General features: G+C 43.0%; 1 protein-coding gene across 3 annotated transcripts in view; it reads left to right on the forward strand.

The window, feature by feature from the left end:
* sgsm2 (small G protein signaling modulator 2) overlaps positions 1 to 18,862 on the forward strand; it is a 102,283-nt gene that overhangs the window by 57,205 nt on the left and 26,216 nt on the right. For all 3 annotated transcript variants that reach the window (XM_040006467.1, XM_040006466.1, XM_040006468.1), the window contains exon 3: positions 535 to 703. In XM_040006467.1, coding sequence (XP_039862401.1) covers positions 535 to 703 — 169 coding nt within the window. The remainder of the gene's footprint in view (positions 1 to 534; positions 704 to 18,862) is intronic.

Consider the following 18,862-nt stretch of genomic DNA (forward strand, 5'->3'; position numbering starts at 1 on the left):
ACAATTCGCAATCAGTGTACTCACAGGCACTGCTAACAGCAAGCCACCTCCCTAATGTTCTCTCTACCCGCTGCCTTGATAGCCTGGTCGCTGTTGCAGTCCTGCTTTTTTTCGTTTTATGAATCAATAAAGATTTATCAAGTACATAAAGTTAAAAAAAATACATTAACACTTTAAAACACTGTATTTCTTGTTGGAAGAGCACAATCTTCCTCTGTGCTGCCACGTCAGCGCTCAGTGCTACAAGACCGAGTGGATAGCGTAGAGATACAAACACTAGAACAGACTATAACAGTGTTCAGCTGATAAAAATGCTATCGTCTCAGCCATTTGGCGTGTTTGGTTGTGCTGACCACAAGCTTTTCAGGCTTTATTTCATTTAATGTGATAATTATGTCGGTCTCCATCTTTCTTGCTGATATCCTTCAATTCAAAATTGAGCTGTTATCTCTTCTCCTCCACTTTGTGTATACTTTCCTCTGGTTGCTCTCCTGCCCTTGTCAGTATTAACTCAGCTGCCTGCTGTCCCTGCAGCTGCCGTCGAGGCCTGCCTGGGTCACCTGCTGAAGAGACGAGCTGCTGGGTTTCTCCGCAGCGACAAGATCGCAGCCCTCTTCACCAAGGTCGGCAAAGTCTGCGACACCGCCGGCGAGGTTTGCCGTAAAGTGCAGGAGCAGCTCCAGCAGCAGGCTGATCTTACCAGGTTGGTCACGCAGATGTCGCCGACCCCTCCTGTTGCTTTGCTTTTACTGTCTGCTGTGCTGAATTCACCTAAATCTGTCCCGAGGCAGCCATGACGCATCGCTTACTAAATGCTTTTCGAACCCCTGTCATGATTCCACATTAAGGTTTCAGTTCATCACTTTATGACGAGAGCAGCAGGACCGTACCTGACTCCGCCACCATTTGTGCAAACGGAGTGAATCTGTCGTCTTAATTAGAAAGGGAGAGACTCTGTTCCCCATTTCAGCCCAATTTATGAAGGAGGATAAGAAGACTGTTAGTGTAGCCCTAATTATTCACCTGAACTTTAAATGATTAAGGGATAATAAATGTGGTAGCAGAGACAGTTTTATGACAGAGTGGACAGAATAACAGACAAACGAGGTCTCCCCACAGTTGATGCTGTTGCTCTGAAGATTACAGAAATGTGATCTGTGTTAGTTATGATAGCGATAAAGAAATCACACAAAAATCATCCAAGTTTATCATCCAAGTTATTGCAACAGCTGCCCTAAATTAACATTAATGCTTCTGTGATGCCGAATGCACCAGTGTTTGCATGTTCTTTAACTGGAATGATATTTTAATGATAAAATAAAATTATTTTTATTATATAATGTTATCCATCCAAGAAAATTATTATGTTTTGATTAAGATGGCAAATTATAATTACTGACTCGCTTTCCTGTACAGAAAAAAACGAATGAATGAATATGCTTGTTTCATTTCTGACTTCTCGGCGTCCACCAGGCTCAAATTTGGGTATAAAAACGTCTCTAATCTCAGACACAGTCCATGAAAATGCTCTAGGTCAGTATTTCCCAACCTTTTGGAGCCACAGCATGTTTCACATTAGAAAAACCACACAGCACACCAGGCATAGCGGAGTTAGCTCGGATTGTCCCCAGTTTACCTTTTTTGCTTTCTTATGATCACTATTCATGCTCGGCCTTCCTCTTGGTCCAGGACCAAGGTCAGACTGACTTTTTCCTTTTCAAATGACTATTACATAAATTCTTCTTCATCTTCTCCTGTTTTACTGGCAGTTGGCACCATTTAATTAGAGCAGGTAGTTGTACTGCCCTCTAGTGGAAGAGAATGTAATTGTTCTGCCCTGATAGCTTAGAGCAGCTGTCCCCAACCTTTTTTGCGCCACGGACCGGTTTATGCCCGACAATATTTTCATGGACCGGCCTTTAAGGTGTCGCGGATAAATACAACAAAATAAAACTAGAACCGGTACCGAAAAAAAGAAAATTTATTCATAACACACGTGAAAGGACCCAGGAAAACAGATTTAACGATAAAAACGATAACAAAATAACGCTGAAAACCGATAAAAACCCTGAAAACCATACATTTCACACCTGAGCCTCAACTCTCGCGGCCCGGTACCAAACGACTCACGGACCGGTACCGGTCCGAGGCCCGGGGGTTGGGGACCGCTGTCTTAGAGTACTAATCAGGTGAAACCAGATAATCTTCCATGGCAAAGGTCTAGGTGATGTAAGACACCTGGAGACTTGGCGGGAAAAAGCGAATGGTGGCTCAGAGTTAAACAAATACTGGACTCAAACGATAAGCGACTGTCCAGCTTTCAGGTTTCTGCTGTGGGACTTTGTCACTTGTCTAACTGAGAATATGACCCAGCTGAAGAAAATAAAAAAATAAAAGAAAGTGTCATCGATCTCCAGGCCCGTAGCATGAGAGATTACCTTCAGGTAACTTTTGAGGAGCAAAAGTTACCATTAAAACCTTCATGAAGACCCACCTGAAGCTTCAGGAAGACACTGTAAAGAACATCACCTTCCACCATGTTCATCGCCGGGAGCCAGGAGACCGCGACCTGTTGTGGCCAAATTCAAAGATTTCATGAGGAGACGGTGAAGAGTCGCGACCCCAGCACCTCTCCCTGGTTGTATTAACGCCACTCCAGATGAGAATGCACTGCCTTTTTCTCTCCTCCTCTTCCCTTATCTGTCTAGCTTATTCATGTCAGTTTGTTAATGCAACGTGACGTCATAACAGATCAATCACCCTCAGTCACCGCAGCGTAAACATGACGGTTACAATGTTCTTGTTTTCCTTCGAGTTTCCCTTTCATCTCTGCCTCTTGGCCCTTTGCATGTTCTTCTTCCTTTTCTCTTCCCTCACTCTACAGATCAGCTGTTTTCCTACTTAGTTACACACAGCGTACTCTTTTCACTCCTTCTCACCCCCAACGTCCCCCCAATTAGTTTTCTTTCTTGTTTTTCTGCTTCTACACCCTCGGTCTTTACACAAAGATTATTTCATTTGCACGCCACGATCACGTGGATACACACACAGTGTCACCACATCCACTACATCATATAAGTTAATGTGCACACATATAATCAGACAACACCAAACACCACTCGGGTCTACGTACTGCCACACTTTCTTACAACCGACCGACGTGTGTTTTTTCTCATTCACTTGAGCGTCAAATGCAGCGTTCAACATTAACTACACACACCCACAAACTATGGGCAGGATGAGTTGCAGCAAGAAAGCCATCGCTAGGACATCAGAATAAGACAAAGAGGCTTGCCTGGGCCATGAAACACCACCATTGGACTACTGAAGACTGGAAGAAGGTATTATGGACTGATGAATCAAAATTTGGATTTTTGTAGAATCTTTGTACGCCGTCGAGTAGGTGAAAGGATGGTTGCACAGTGTGTGTCATCAACTGTCAAACATGGAAGAAGAAGTGTGATGGTCTGGGGCTGTTTTGCTAGATCCAGGGTCGGTGACTTGTACAGAGTGAGAGGCACCCTGAACCAAAAGGACTACCACAGCATTCTGCAGCACCCTGCAGTACCCTCTGGTACCCACATAGCAAAATTGGTATGGCCCGGATCTGGACTACACAATGTGCCTACACAAGGCCCACATACCGCAAAGAATGACGGCCCTTTGGTGGCCCAGACCTGGTTTGCCAGAGGTGGGCCACACATGGGCCAGCACAAGGCCAGTTGCAGATGCACTGGTGGTCCTGTGCTGGCCCAGAATAGTTTCAGCTCTGGCCCCAGATGTCAGCCTAATGTGTGCCTTAATCAAGCCATGTAATAAGAACATGTGCCAGAATGTAATAATGCAAAAGTAACATGACGAAACTCTGTTCAGAGAGTGAATGGACTGATTCTTGAATAACGCTTTTCTACTCTCCCAGATTACTCAAAGTGCTCTATACAACACGCCACACTCACCCAATCACACTTTTTCGAAAATGACTGTTTCCTAACCACATTCATACACATTCATACTCTTGACATGCGGGGATCGAACCACTAACCTTCCGATCAGTAGGTGACCTGCTCTACCGCCTGAGCTTCAGCCACCCAGTGGTAAACATGAGCAAACCGTCACTAGGTTTTGGATAAAGTGTACACTCACAAACCTGTCAAACCTGCATTTGAAACGTTGGTGTGTACTGTGTCGCAGTACCACCACATTGCTAAGAAGACTGTCCTCATGAAGTGGAAAAACAAAAATAATCTTAGTATTAACCGATATAGAGCTCTTTTGTTGGACCATATTAGCCTTGAGACAGCCTCTTCCGCCACATCAGATCAATCTCTCTGGGTTCCTGTGATCGCTCCATCACCTAGTGGGGTTAGGGGGCTGTACGGGCTTGGGGGGTCTGGCGATTGCCTAGGGGTGGGTTTCTTGGGGGGTTCTGTGCAGGGGCTGTTGTTCTGACCAGAATGGGGCTTTGGTGACTCTTGGGTGGTGTTTATCTGGCGGCTGCCGCCACTGGGGTTACAGGCCTGGTCACCGCTCTGCTCCTGGGCGGGTCCAGGGTGGGCTTGGAGACTTGAGATTCTGGGGGCACTACGCCTTCGAATTAGGGTTCTGGTTGGGCCTGGGGGGTTTGGGCTGTGGTTGGCGCATCGCTGGAGTTTTGGGTTGGTGCATGCGCTGGGGCCCTGCCCAAGCCCGGGGGTCTTCGGTGCATTGGTGGAGGAGGAGGTTTTTGCCATCTTTTTGCAGGTGCTCTCTACTTTGACTTTTGTTTGCTGGGTGATGCTGTGTATGAGCTAGTTTGTGCATATTAGCATATTTAAGTCATAATGGTAGACAGAAGAATTTGCTTGTAGTTTTTTTTAATTGTGAGATTTTTAAAAGATGTGCAGTAGCATTTTAAATTATTAACAACATCTGCCTGATTCCATCGATTCTGGGCTTTGATTGAACTTGTTAAATTAGGTGTTTTCACTTCAAAGGCTACTGTTGCATTATTGTTAGTCCATATTTATGTTTTAAAGTTTCACTATCTTCATAACGTCCACTTGGGCCCGGTTGGGTTCTAGAGCCATAAAATTTGTCATCAAAAGCACAAAGGTCCACGAGGACGTCCAAATGCCTTCCAGTTTTTGTAAAACACACAACTGGAGATATATCTCCAGTGTCTGTCACCAGCAGACACAATATCAGCTCAGTTGAGTGTTTGCTAAGGATGAATGGTCTGTGTGCACACCGTGATAAGCCTCAGGTCTGCATTGAGTTCTGCATGTGAGTGTGTGGATTACTTGCATCTTTCTCCATGTGTGCCTGCAGATACAGACTATGATAAACTGCTTCATCTACAGGCGCAGAAGTACTAGCTGAGCTGTTTGCTTGGTCATTAATTGTACCACATGGCTACCACACACACACACACACACACACACACACACACACACACACACACACCTCCATATTTGCATAAACTATGTGCAGGCAGAATGTGAACCACAACGTCATTGCGACATGGCTGCGTTATTTGATATAAAGCTGAGTTAAATGTGTTTGGGTACACTGGGTGCTCAGCGCTGCGTCTTCATATCAGCGTAGTGTCTCTCATTCATCTGTCACATCTGGTCGGCCTTTTCCCTCCCGAGAGACTGCACACAACATTAAAGCCTATTGTTGTGTGTAAATGTGGTTTGCACAAATCACATCCCTGTGCTAGAATCCATACATCCAGTCAAGCACACTCAGAACGAACACACACACACACACACACACACACACACACACACACACACACACACACACACACACACACACACACACACACACACACTCCCAGACAATGCTCTCTGTCATCCTACCTCAGGGCTCCATCTCTCATTTACCCTGTTTGCCATGGCAACATGGTTTGGCCCACTGGCGGTGAAAGAATCGCTGAGCATGATGGGAAACGAGAGGCCAGAGAAAGAATATGAGCAGAGATCAACAGTGGACTAAAGAGTTATGGGGGTGAAGTGAGTAGTAATTACAGCAGAGCATGAGGGGTTTGACTTCTGTGTGTCACAGACTACAGTGGACAGCCTGCCTCGATGCTTTCTCTTTATGATTTATTGTTTTATAACCATCCTTCTGTCACTACTGTGATAAGCTATCAGCTTTGTTGCCATTCATAAACTCTACGGGTGCAACTCACACATGCAGTTATTAGTGCAGTAACAGATGAAAAGAAGTGTCCAAAGCAGATTCTGAACCAGGCTGTGAACATGTTTTTTAATAATGTTATTGGCAGTGTTGGGACTAACGCGTTATTAAGTAACGCGTTACAGTAACTACGTTATTATTGTGGTAACGAGCACGGTAACTAGTTATTATGCCAAAACCGGGAACGCGTTACTCATTACTGGGATTTAGATAGGCTCGTTACTCGTTACTTCGTGTGGTGGCTATCGCGGAGCTTCCACAGATTCAGTAACATTAGCAAGTGGTGGAAGCCAGCAGGTGGATGAAGGAAGGGGAGGCAGGAGCAGAGACCTGAAGCGCTGCTGGTCCGAGAGTGTCAGGTGAACTGAACTTCAGGTAAGAAGTTATGACCTGCAGTCCATCTGGGTCAGATATAAACCAGGTTTAGGTGCGTGCTAGCTAGCATGACGGAGTTTCTATACAGCTGGGTGGGTGCTATGTTACTGATGTTGAACTTTATTTTGTTCATAATTATTAGAGTTGCCAACCGTCCCGTAAAAAACGGAATCGTCTCGTATTCAGAGAAAATATTACGGGTTTTGTGTTGAGGTGAAAAGGAACAGTTTGTCCCGGACTTCAGCTACAATGAAAAAGACACAAAGCTGGAGTTATTCTGTGTTTACGCTGCACAGCTGCCTCTTCTTCTCTCATCCTCTCACCCTCTCTCTCCTGTTTCTACTTCAATCATGAAACTGATCAATGATCAGCTGATCGGCTTTTCTCTCTTGATTGTTTATCGTCCACTTTCATCATCATCATCATCCTCATCATCATCATCGTTTATTTATATAGCACTTTAAAAACACACAAGGCTGACCAAAGTGCTGAACAACAGAAACATAATAGATACCATAAGAATAATAAATACGATAAAATAATAAACTAGCGAAAACAATAAAATACAAGTCAGTCAACCACTGAATCAAAAGCCAGTGAATAAAAATGCGTTTTCAATCTGGATTTAAAAACCAGCACTGATGTCGATCGCCTAATGTGAAGAGGAAGATTATTCCAAAGCTTAGGAGCCACGATAGAGAACGCTCGGTCTCCTCTCAGTTTCAACCGTGATTTGGGGACTGAGAGCAACAGCTGCTCAGCTGACCGGAGCGAACGAGTGGGGCCAAAGGGCTTCAGCAAATCAGACAGATACGCAGGTGCCAGACCATTTAAGGATTTAAAAACCAATCAAAGAACTTTAAAATGAATCCTAAATTCAATTGGAAGCCAGTGCAGGGAGGCCAGAACCGGAGTAATTTGCTCAAATTTCCTTTTACCAGATAAAAACCGTGCCGCAGCATTCTGTACTAGTTGCAGGCGTGTCAGAGTGCCCGGTCCAACTCCTATTAAAAGGGAGTTACAATAATCCAAGCGTGAGGTTATAAAAGCGTGGATAACAGTCTCCAAGTCACGCCTTGAAAGAAAAGGTTTAACCTTCGACAGACGCCTGAGTTGATAGAATGACGATTTCACCACCCCATTCACGTGGCCATCAAAGGTAAGTGCAGAGTCGATTTTTAACCCAAGATTGGTAATCGAGCTCTTCAGGTGAGGGGTCAGAGCAGCAAGGTCAACATCAGGGATGTCAGAGGAACGATTCGGGCCAAACAGAATTACTTCCGTTTTACGTTCGTTAAAATGTAAAAAGTTTAGAGCATCCATGACTTAACATCACTAAGGCAATCAAGCAGGAGTCTAATTTGGGAGCTATCAGAACGACTGAAAGGAAAATAAAGCTGGCAATCATCAGCATATAGATGAAATGAGACTTTGTGTTTACGAAAGATCGCACCCAGTGGCAGGAGATACAATGAAAACAGTAATGGCCCAAGAATAGATCCCTGTGGTACACCCCACGGCAGAGGGGCCACAGAGGACGATGACGAGCCCAACTTAACACAGAAGCTCCTGTTTGACAGATATGATTTTATCCACAGGAGTGCAAAGCCAGAAATGCCCACACAATGCTGTAAACGAGAGATCAGCAGGTCGTGATCCACTGTGTCAAATGCAGCAGTCATATCTAGTAGTATAAGCACTACGTGTTTACCACAGGCCGTCGCTACCAGGATATCGTTCATAACCTTTATGAGAGCTGTCTCTGTGCTATGAAACGGCTTAAAGCCAGACTGAAAAACTTCAAACATTTGAGAGTTGTTTAGATAATCCATCAGCTGAGTGTGAACAACCTTTTCCAAGATCTTACTCAGAAAAGGAAGTTTAGAGATGGGTCTAAAATTTGACATTACTGAAATATCTGAGCCTGGCTTCTTAAGTAAGGGATGAATGACTGCATGCTTAAACTCACTTGGTACTTGACCTGACAAGAGGCTGGTATTGATTATGTTTAAAATATGTGGTCCAACAGTAGGAAACACCTCTTTCAGAAAACGGGGTGGAACGACATCATTCAGAGAACCACACGGTTTAGCACTTAACACAAGCTTCTCTAGTTCAGGTAGAACAATTTGCGCCAGAAAGAGGAAACCAGCGGATGTCGCGGTAAACAACAGCAGCACTTTTAAGCTTGATCAGCTGTTGTTAGAATTTATTTAATATTAATTTCTAGTATCAGCTGATGTTTGCTGGAGCCACAGCTGTAAAGCTGCTGGTCATGATGTCGGTTTGAATATGTGGTGAGAGGGAAACATGAAGATGAAACCAGGAGATGTCCTTACTGAACCATCAGAGCTGTGATGGAGAAACAGGTTTACCTTTTAGGTGACGTGAATGAGTTGAAGGGAAGTTATGAACTGTTTCTGAGAGACAAATAACACCAGGATCCTTTTCTAAGTAGCTGACAGCTGGTAACTGTGCAGGGGCGGGTCTAGCAAAGTGTTGCCAGGGGTCCATGTATGGCATTAACAGGGAAAGGGGGGCACAAAGAAATACTTTCTTATTCTCATTTAAAATGTCTCACTTTAAAAAAAAATAATTATCTGAGTCTTACAACAAACGATTGATAGATTGATACATATATACCATCAGAACAGTGTACATCACTGTCACAACAGCGTTTGTTTTCATTCAAAGGCTTTATGATTTTTCCTATAATGGCGGCTGGTCTCTAGTCAAAATACCCGAGCTGATTTTTTGTCCCAGTCCAGCCCTGTATGCAGCTCATCTGCAGTCTGGTGTTTCCTACATCTTCCTATTCAGAAGGCAGAATTTCTGAGTTCTGAGTACAATCGAAAGCACCACGACTGCAGTTTTTGTGTTGGATGTAAAAAGCAGGCTAGGATAGAATCAGGCGTGGGATTTCTCTCGTGGAAATATGCACATTATCTTTTCCTTTCTATTGGTAGGTGGCACAGTGCACTTGTGGCAAGTAAGCAAGCTAGAAGACTGCCAGTCTTGCTGGGTATCCAGTTACAGAAGCAACACATTAACATGAGAATTCTGAGTAAAACCAAAGTTACTTTCCCTAGTAACTAGTTACTCTGAAAGTAACGAGTAACTTGAAGTAACTGAGTTACTTTTGATGGAAGTAACTAGTAATGTAACTAAATTACTAATTTAAAGTAACTTACCCAACACTGGTTATTGGTAATGCTCATTCCATGGGATTCTGCAGTTTTTGGAACTTCTCCCCTGACTTCATTTTTCAGCTTCAGCAGTCACTGCTTGGTTCAAAGATGCTTGGGAACTATTTGAATTCTAAGTCGGCTAATCGAGTGCCTGATGGGTTAGAGTGTAAAGTCAAAGTCAAAGTCAAAGTCAACTTTATTGTCAATTCTGCCACATGTACAGGACATACAGAGAATAGAAACTTCGTTACTCTCAATCCCTAGATAAAATAGAAAATGAACATTTAAATATAAGAGTGATTAAAAATGCAAGTAAAATATTTTAAAGTAAAAAAAATTAAATAAAATTAAATAATATAATACAATTTTACATATAACAAGAAAGCTATACAATATACAATATAAGGGTAAATGACATTGAGTGCAAACCAGGCAGAGTAGTGCAAATGGGCAAATAGTGCAAATGGAGATTTAGTAATGTACGGTAAGAGATAGTGTAACAACAAAGTCTTATGAGGTAATGGCAGTCCAATGCTCCACAAAGTGACTGGTAACTGGTGCAGGCCAGTGAGTGAGTCAGAGAGTGTATGTGTGTGAGTGTGTGTGACAGAGTTCAGTGAGACCGTGGAGGAGAGAGGGGAGAGGGGGCAGAATCGGGAGGGAGTTAAGCTTCCTGACAGCCTGATAGATGAAGCTGTCCTTCAGCCTGCTGGTCCTGGCCTGGAGACTCCGCAGTCTCCTCCCCGACGGCAGCAGCTTGAAGAAGCTTTGCATTGGGTGCGTGGGATCAGCCGCTATGCAAAGGGCTTTTTTAGTGAGACGGGTGCTGTAAATGTCCTGGAGGGAGGGGAGAGAGACACCAATGATCCTCTCTGCAGCTCTCACTATGCGTTGGAGGGTTCTATGACAGGACGCATTGCAGGCTCCAAACCACACAGTGATGCAGCTCGACAGGATGCTCTCGATGGTGCCTCTGTAGAAAGTGTACATGATGGGGGCTGGTGCTCCTGCTCTTCTTAGTTTGCGGAGAAAGAAGAGACGCTGCTGTGATTTCTTGGCCAGTGCTGTGGTGTTGTACGTCCAGGAGAGATCCTCTGTGATGTGCACACCCTTTAGCTTCTCCTAAACACATCACATGCACATAAAGTTTGTGCTATGACAACTAGACAGCTGTATGGATACACTTAGTGTGTGTGTGTGTGTGTGTGTGTGTGTGTGTGTGTGTGTGTGTGTGTGTGAGAGTCCTACTTTTTCACAGCCTGTTTAGTTTTGGATTAACGATTAAGAGTTTTGATGGTTACAATCTGGGATGAGTGATTTAGGAATACAGTAATGTTAGTGAATGTACTCAAAAGGAGAGACAAACAATGATGTCTCTCTTTATTTGTAGCTTTTATCCTACACATTGTCATGGTCCTGGGTCAGTTTGACCCAGCGTTTTGTGTTTCCTTGAAGTTCATTTTTGTGCCTTGTGTTTATTCTGATTTTGTATTAGTTTAGGGTTGAACCTGAAGTTCAGTGTTTTATCAGCCCTACCTGTGTCTGTCCTCGGTGCTCTGTTCATGTCCCCGTAGGGTTGCCAACCGTCCCTTGAAAAACAGAATCGTTCCGTATTTAGAAACAAAAGTATTGAGCTGAAAAGGGTATGCACTTTGTCAAATGGTTAAAAAAAGAACTACACACACAAAAACAAGAGCTAAGAAATTCCCCACACTGGGAAGGGTGAAGACAATCGGGTCGCCCAGCCCTGGCCAATTAGGCGTCCCTTTTTTTTTTTTTTCAGGGAGTTGGCAACCCTATGTCCCCGTGTTGTGTTGTAAATCAGTCTGTGTGTTTCCTGCTTTACTTTGAAGGCTCGTGTTCTGGATTTCCTGTTCTATTCTGAAGGTCTGTGTCTGTTGTCATTGTGTTCAGCTTGTGTCCTCCAGTCATTGTGTGTATTAGGTTCAGCTGTTCTCCCCTCCTGTGTGTGATTACCCGATTACCTTGTGGGTGTCGGTCTGTGTTCGTTGTCGGCTCGTCTGCGTTCTATGGTGTTTCGGTCCTGTCTCTGCGGCTCTCTGCCCCGCACCACTTTTGTATGCTCTCAGGTTTGTCGTTTAGTTCTCCCAGTTTAGGTTTCTTCAGTTGTTTTGTCATGCCTCACTGCTTGCTTGCCACTATCCCACCTTGTAAATAAACGTCACACTTCATCAGTCAGTTGCCTGCATTTTGGGTCCTTTTCGTTCCACTACACGACTGCTGGCCCAGCCGTGACACACATGAAATGGAAGTCACCACAGGGATACAAAAAACATAATAAATCAATGTCAGTAAAAATGCCAAGTCTGAAGCAGGTAAACAGGTGAGTGCTACTGTTAACTTCTTCTGTATGTCAGTATTAGGCTAAGCTAAAATATTTTTCTACAGATAAAAAAATGTGGACTGCTTTGTCAGATTTGTGGTATCTCTCTGTGTATTTCCAGAATTTTACCCTCCCTGACTAAAAGCACCTTACATTTAAGCATTCTTAAGACCGTTTCTGATCACTGTAATCAAATCAGTTATTTGTTGACATTTTAGAATGTGTAAAGACTAGAGACGAAGGAGAGACAGCACTGTGTGGGCAGCCATGTTTTCAGAAAGGATATTTACACAGTAAATCAAACCTCCTGAAACTACAAATAGATTACACTTATGAGAGAAGATGCTTTGAGGCAACACATCCACATTAAATGCATAATAGCCTGATGGCTTATGAATAATGCATGCACAGTGGGGTAATGTTATACTCGCATTCAGTCAGCAACACCGTTAGTCTTTGGATAGACATGGTTTGTCACACATGGTTTTCATTCTCGAGTTTGGTATTTTGACTGCAACCTGCAGGATTTTTGCAGAGCCTAAATGTATATCTTTAGACAAAAAGGTGGAGTAATAAGTTGCTACTAATTGCTACTGCACATTAATAGTATGTGTAAGATTTCACTGACCAGTGCATAACTATGAGTTAGCCTGATGGTTGCTGTGAGGATGATGATGAGAAAGCTGGTGGATCAACCCAAAACTCCATGTGAGGAGCTTGTTAATGATCTGAGAGCATCAAGAACATGTCTGAAGTTTGCCAGTGAACATCTCATCGACTCAGAGAAGGCTTGAAGCAAAGTGCTATGGTTAGATGGAACCAAAACCGAACTCTTTGGAATTAACTCCTGTGTGCATCTGCTACGGAAACAGGATGACTTCACTGCATTATGAGGCCAATGGATGGGGCCATATTCTGCAAAATCTTGGACAAGAACTTCCTTCCCTCTGCCAGAAATCTGAAGCCAGGCCATGAATGGGAATAATACTTAACCAAAACGTGCTGCCAAAGTATGAACATTAAGGTCATCAGTCCAGATCTCACTCCTATGTGGTCTTTGAGTCTGACGTTATTAGCCATGTCTGGGCCCAAACTCTGCTGCAGGTCCCTGAGTCACACAATCACAGCAGCATCACTGAAGTCTTTCATCTTTAATAAAATGATCAGCGTTCTGCTCTACCAGGTGTAACAATTAAGTTTAACATCCAGGCATCCATGAAAACGGAATTTATTAAATTTAACGGAGATGAAGTTAGCAGGAAGTTAGCTCGCTAGTTTCCACCTAAACATGATATAGCATGTTCTGACTGAGAGATTTCTGAAAGAATTCAAACGTACAGCTCTGTTATCACTTCCAACACAAATGAAGACAGAAAACTAAACAGCAGTGACGTTTGTAGGGTTACTGAAGTTGGGCTAGCTGGTATATAATGATCATGTGCTACGTGATCGCTAGCGCGACAAAGTTATGTTAACATAACATAAACAGTGAAGCTGGAGGATGAACGCTAACTTTTTTCCACTCGATAAAAGTTAACGTGAGGGTTCCTGATGGTTAGGGACAAATGCAATCGCATAGCAGGATGCTGTAAACGGACCAAACGTCAGCCAGGAGAACAACTGAGATAATCCATCATTAGTCATTAATATACCGCAGCATGGGCTGGGCTGTAGTTACATCGTAAGGGTTTAAAAACTGAGCTTTAAAATGATGAGCGGTAATAAAAACCGAGAGAGGCCGACAGCGATCACTGACTGTTTTTAGGGGCTTGTTGAGATTAAATAGAACAAGATACAAAGCATTAAAACATGTTAAAAACACAACAACCTTCTTAAATGCAGACTACTTTGGGCCCGGAAGCAGAACTCGTCACGTCATCACTTAAAGACCGGATAGAAAATCTGTGGAGGCTGAAACTTCGAGATGAGCAGCAGCCAAGAAACCTCAATGATTTTGAGTTTCTGTAAAGAGGAGTGCATTAAAATCCCTCCTGAGATGTGTGCAACAAACGTCTTAACACTGGCTAGCAACAGTTTCAAACCAAGCACTAAGTCATGTTTTGCTTGGGCATCAAATACTTATTTCATTTAATGCATTTTTAATTTTTTGTGTTTTTCTACATTGTTGCTTCTCTCCATTTAAAAGGAAGCTACCATAAGAGTTAGACATGTAGGACTGCTTTCATTTATTTGCACAATATCACAAAATTATTCATGTCAGTCTCAGAGTAAAGCTAGCTAATGCATTTATTACTTCTAGGCTGGACGTATATGATTCATTATAATCTGGCAGCTCTAAAAACTCCTTTAGCTTAACCAGAAGCTGGAAACAGAGAGCACTGGGTCCCCATTAAACCCAGAATCAAATTTAAAATCCTTCTCCTCACATACAAAGTCTTGAATATCATAGCAGAGCCTTCGGCTTTCAGGTGCCTCTACTATGAAACCAGGTCCCAGTTTGGCCTGGACAGAATCCAAAGTGCACAAGAGAGATGAAGAAGAGAGTGTAGGCAGGGTGGAGTGGCTGGAGATGAGTGTCAGGGAGGATTTGTGACAGAAGGAAAGCAGAAAGAGTGAAAGGGAAGGTTTACCAGTGATGGTTTGGAGACAGTAGTACTGGGAATAAGACAGAAGGTCGATCTGGAGGTGGCAGATGTTACGGTCTGGAGTCTGCTTCTTGTATAGTGGTTTTCTACTCTGTGAGCATTTAAAGTACTCAATCACACAAGCACTTTCTGCTGTATCTATTATTGTACGATCTACTGTGCAAGATAAAGCGCCTTGAGGCGGTTTTGTTGTGATTTGGCACTATATAAATAAAGTTGAATTGAATTGTTTTCTACTAGTGATGGGTCGTTCGCGAACGAAATGGCTCTTAGAGCCGGCTCTTTGACGTGAACGACGCGAGCCGGCTCCTTATCGCGAGCCGTCACGTGGGTTTTTTTTTTTTTTTTTTTTTTTTTTTCTTTCTCTCAGCCTCTCTCTCCCACTTTTTTTCCGCTTCACTCAGCACGCGAGCCTTGTGCTTTACGCTGGGCAGAGGGGGGAGGGGCGGTAATTACACTCAGTAGCACAGGAACAGAGCCAGAGAGAGAGAAAGAGAAGCAGGGACAACAACATTAGAAAGGTATAGTAATCATCCACAACTATTTTCGGTTGCAGATGATAAAGGATTCAGAAAGTTTATTCATGCAGGTCCATATGACAGAGAATATGCATCTTCTGTTTGTTTTCATATTATAATTTATATTTAATTGTGTTGTGGTTTGCAGTGTTTTGTGTTCTTTTCACTTTAAATTTGTAAAAGGAAAAAGCTGAAAATTTAAATAGTTAAAAGTTGAAATGTGAATAGTTGGTTTTTGTATTATATGATTTATTTATTACATTTTATGTGGAGTGAATAAATAAAAGTATATTTTTACGGTGGCCCCTAGAGACAAAGCACATACAAACTTCAAATCACGTATGAACTCTGAAGCATGTACAAACTCCAAAACACGTAAAAACTCCAAAACACGTAAAAACAAGTACAAACTCCGAAGCACGTAAAAACTCAGAAGCATATAAAAACTCAGAATCACATAAAAACTCAAAACACGTACAAAAGACAACAGAAGTGCTCCAGGATGCTGGGCGCAGTGTTGAGCCTTTGTTATCTTGTGGCTACACAAGCCAGCAAGTACCAACGACCGGATTTGGTGTGTGGTAGTAACAGGTAAATGAACTTTTTTTTTTAAATTATTTGAATATATATGAGTGCCTGTGTATAAATACACAAACAATACACACATGCTTTCAATTGTGTAATTTAAGTGATCTAGTAGCTCTGCTTTGGAAGTTCAGTTCATGCTAGAAATGTGTTTTGGAGTTTGTACGTGTTTTGTCTCTAGGGGCCACCGCATATATTTATATATAAACATATATAAATAGAACCACTTTTTTTTACGTTAGTAATTCCTTTTGTGCATAATTTTATATTATTGTTAATAATAAATTAATTAAAGCAACAAAACAACCTGAAGAGCCGGTTCGGAGCCGAAAGAGCCGGCTCTTTTTAGTGAGCCGAACCGAAAGAGCCGGATCTCTAAAAAGAGCCGGAAATCCCATCACTATTTTCTACCCAACATTCATACTCTGATGGATGCATCGGGGAGCAACTTGAAGTTCGTACCTTGCCCAAGGATATTTGGCATATAGACAGGGAGGGATCAAACTACTGCGCTACAGCCATCCTGCCAGTGACCCGGATGGACAGGATTATAAATGAGCACATCACAAAGACAGCTTGAGTTAGGCCAGTGGTTCCCAAACTTTTTTTGCTAGGCCCCCCTTTGTTTCACAAGGAAAATGTTCGCACCCCCCCACCACGCAAACACATCCTCCAACCACACACGCCCATATTTTGCTCCATTGCGGTTTATTTCACACCTCAAACATTTAGTAAACAATTAAGCAAATAAAAGTAATCTGCAATAAATTACAGGTAGTAATAGAATAAACTACTAACTCTTTTACGCTACGTCCACACCTACACGGGTATTTTTGAACACGCAGTTGTTTCGTCCACACGTAAACGGCGTTTCGAATCACCGAAAACTGAGATTTTTTTAAAACTCCTTTTTTGCGTTTACGTGTGGACGAGGAATACGGAGTTCGTCACGCAACGTCAAAGGTATGTGCCTTTTTCACGTCACGCTGTGGCCACGTTATTGTTTACGTGAGATGAATTGCAGAATGGCAGATAGAGACGAAATACTGTTAATCTGACTATCTGCAGGTTTTACAGGCTTACATATAAACACGCAGTTACTGTCCCTCCATTTACAAAGGCAGAGGCGTCACGGTGTGATTATTTTACGTGTAGTTGTTTTTTTTCTGTGTAATAATATTCAACATTGCTATAAATACATTTTTCAAAAAATGCCTCTCTGTGCAAAATGGGTTTAAAAACATAAACAGCTGTGGGATCCTGTTTGTCCGTGATTTGAACCGGGGGACAAATCGTGGCAGGATCAGCCTGATGTTATTTGTATCCCGCTGTAACTTTACTGTATAAAGAGCTAACATCTCCAAAATGTCAGGAGTAGTTAGTCATTACAAAAAGTGTTTGTGAACTAAAAATCAAGAATGTGGGATCCTGTTTGTCCGTGATCTGGAGAGCCCAGCGCTGCTTCCAACAGGGAAAACTAATTCTGTCACAGAGACCTACCTTGGCACATCTCCTGCTTTGCGTTTGTGTGGGAGCCCCGTCAAAAACCTGTCCATGATGCTAGCAGTGTCCAAGCGTTTGTTTTTTTTGTTTGTTTGTTTTTTCACACCACGCCCCCCCCTGCAATGGCTCTGCGCCCCCTAGGGGGCGGGCCCCACACTTTGGGAACCTCTGAGTTAGGCAGTTTGGAGACAAAGTTAGAGAGACAAGGTGGAGATGGTTTGGAGATGTGCAGAGGAAGGACACTGGAAATACTGGACAAAGGATGCCAGGCAGGAGGAAAAGAGGAAGCTGAGAGAAGATTCATGGATGTAGTGAAGCAGACGTCTGTGACGATAGAGTGAGGCAAATGATCCTCTGTGGCGAGCCCCGAAGAGAGCAGCTGGAAGAAGAACGCTATTCTCTCGGTCTCACGTACACACACACACACACACACACACACACACACACACACACACACACACACACACACGCGCGCACGTGCGCGCGCACTCACACACACTCACTGGGGGATTGCCATCATCGTGACTGTGGCAGCCGAGCCACATTCAGCACAGACACACAAACGCATCCTCATTAGCTTGTAGAAGTGTGTGTGTGTGTGTGTGTGTGGGGGGGGCTTTGTTTGATTGCTGTTGAAACACCAAAGATCAAATTCAGTCGGAGATGAAAGTGCTCGTCTCTCAGCCTGATGTTAGTCATCTGTATCCAGATTCAGGAAATGCTTCTCACAGCTCAGGTCCAGAATAAAAGGACACATTTTGCTTGACGTTGAACAGATTTACTAATAAAGCAGCCGGTGTTTAGCTATTATAAATATTAATAAGTTATAATGGGCTATAGTAAGTGACGCCCTATTATGCTGTTAAATGCTGCCTCCTCATGGCCAAAGGTGCAATTCTCAGTCAGCCTTTGCACAGCGTATAAAACAAATTCATTCCTTGTTTGCTTGTGTTACTGGAGACCATTAATGACATTTTCAGAGGTCTTGAAGCAAAATCTACATACATCCAATAATGTTTGTCAGGGGAAAAAAGTTTTTTTTATTGTAATTATCAAATATTAAATGCTTTTAAAGAGGCAGGAAAAAACTAACTGGTCAAATGCAGCGTAGCTGAGCATGAGCTGTGTTTCACGCTCCACACCTGTTCTTTGTATAATTATTTAATATTCACTGAGCTGAAAAACAGATACAAGTCTGTGTGTTAGCTGGAAGTGCAAAAGAAAATCGATAGTCATAATATTTGTCAGGTAAATGTAAAAGAATGGTCCAACCACACAAACACAGTCAGAAGGTCCAGCTTAGACACTCTGGTCATGTTTGTGCATTTAAGATTTACAGGTATTCAATTCAGTTTTATTTACACAGCGCCAAATCACAACAACAGTCGCCACAAGGTGCTTTATAATGTAAGGTAGACCCTACAACAATACATACAGAGAAAAACCCAACAATCATATGACCCCCTATGAGCAAGCACTTTGGCGACAGTGGGAAGGAAAAACTCCCTCTTAACAGGAAGAAACCTCCAGCAGAACCAGGCTCAGGGAGGGGCGGGGCCA

Source organism: Simochromis diagramma, unplaced genomic scaffold (assembly GCF_900408965.1).
Source record: "Simochromis diagramma unplaced genomic scaffold, fSimDia1.1 OVJJ01000024.1, whole genome shotgun sequence".
Taxonomy (NCBI): domain Eukaryota; kingdom Metazoa; phylum Chordata; class Actinopteri; order Cichliformes; family Cichlidae; genus Simochromis; species Simochromis diagramma.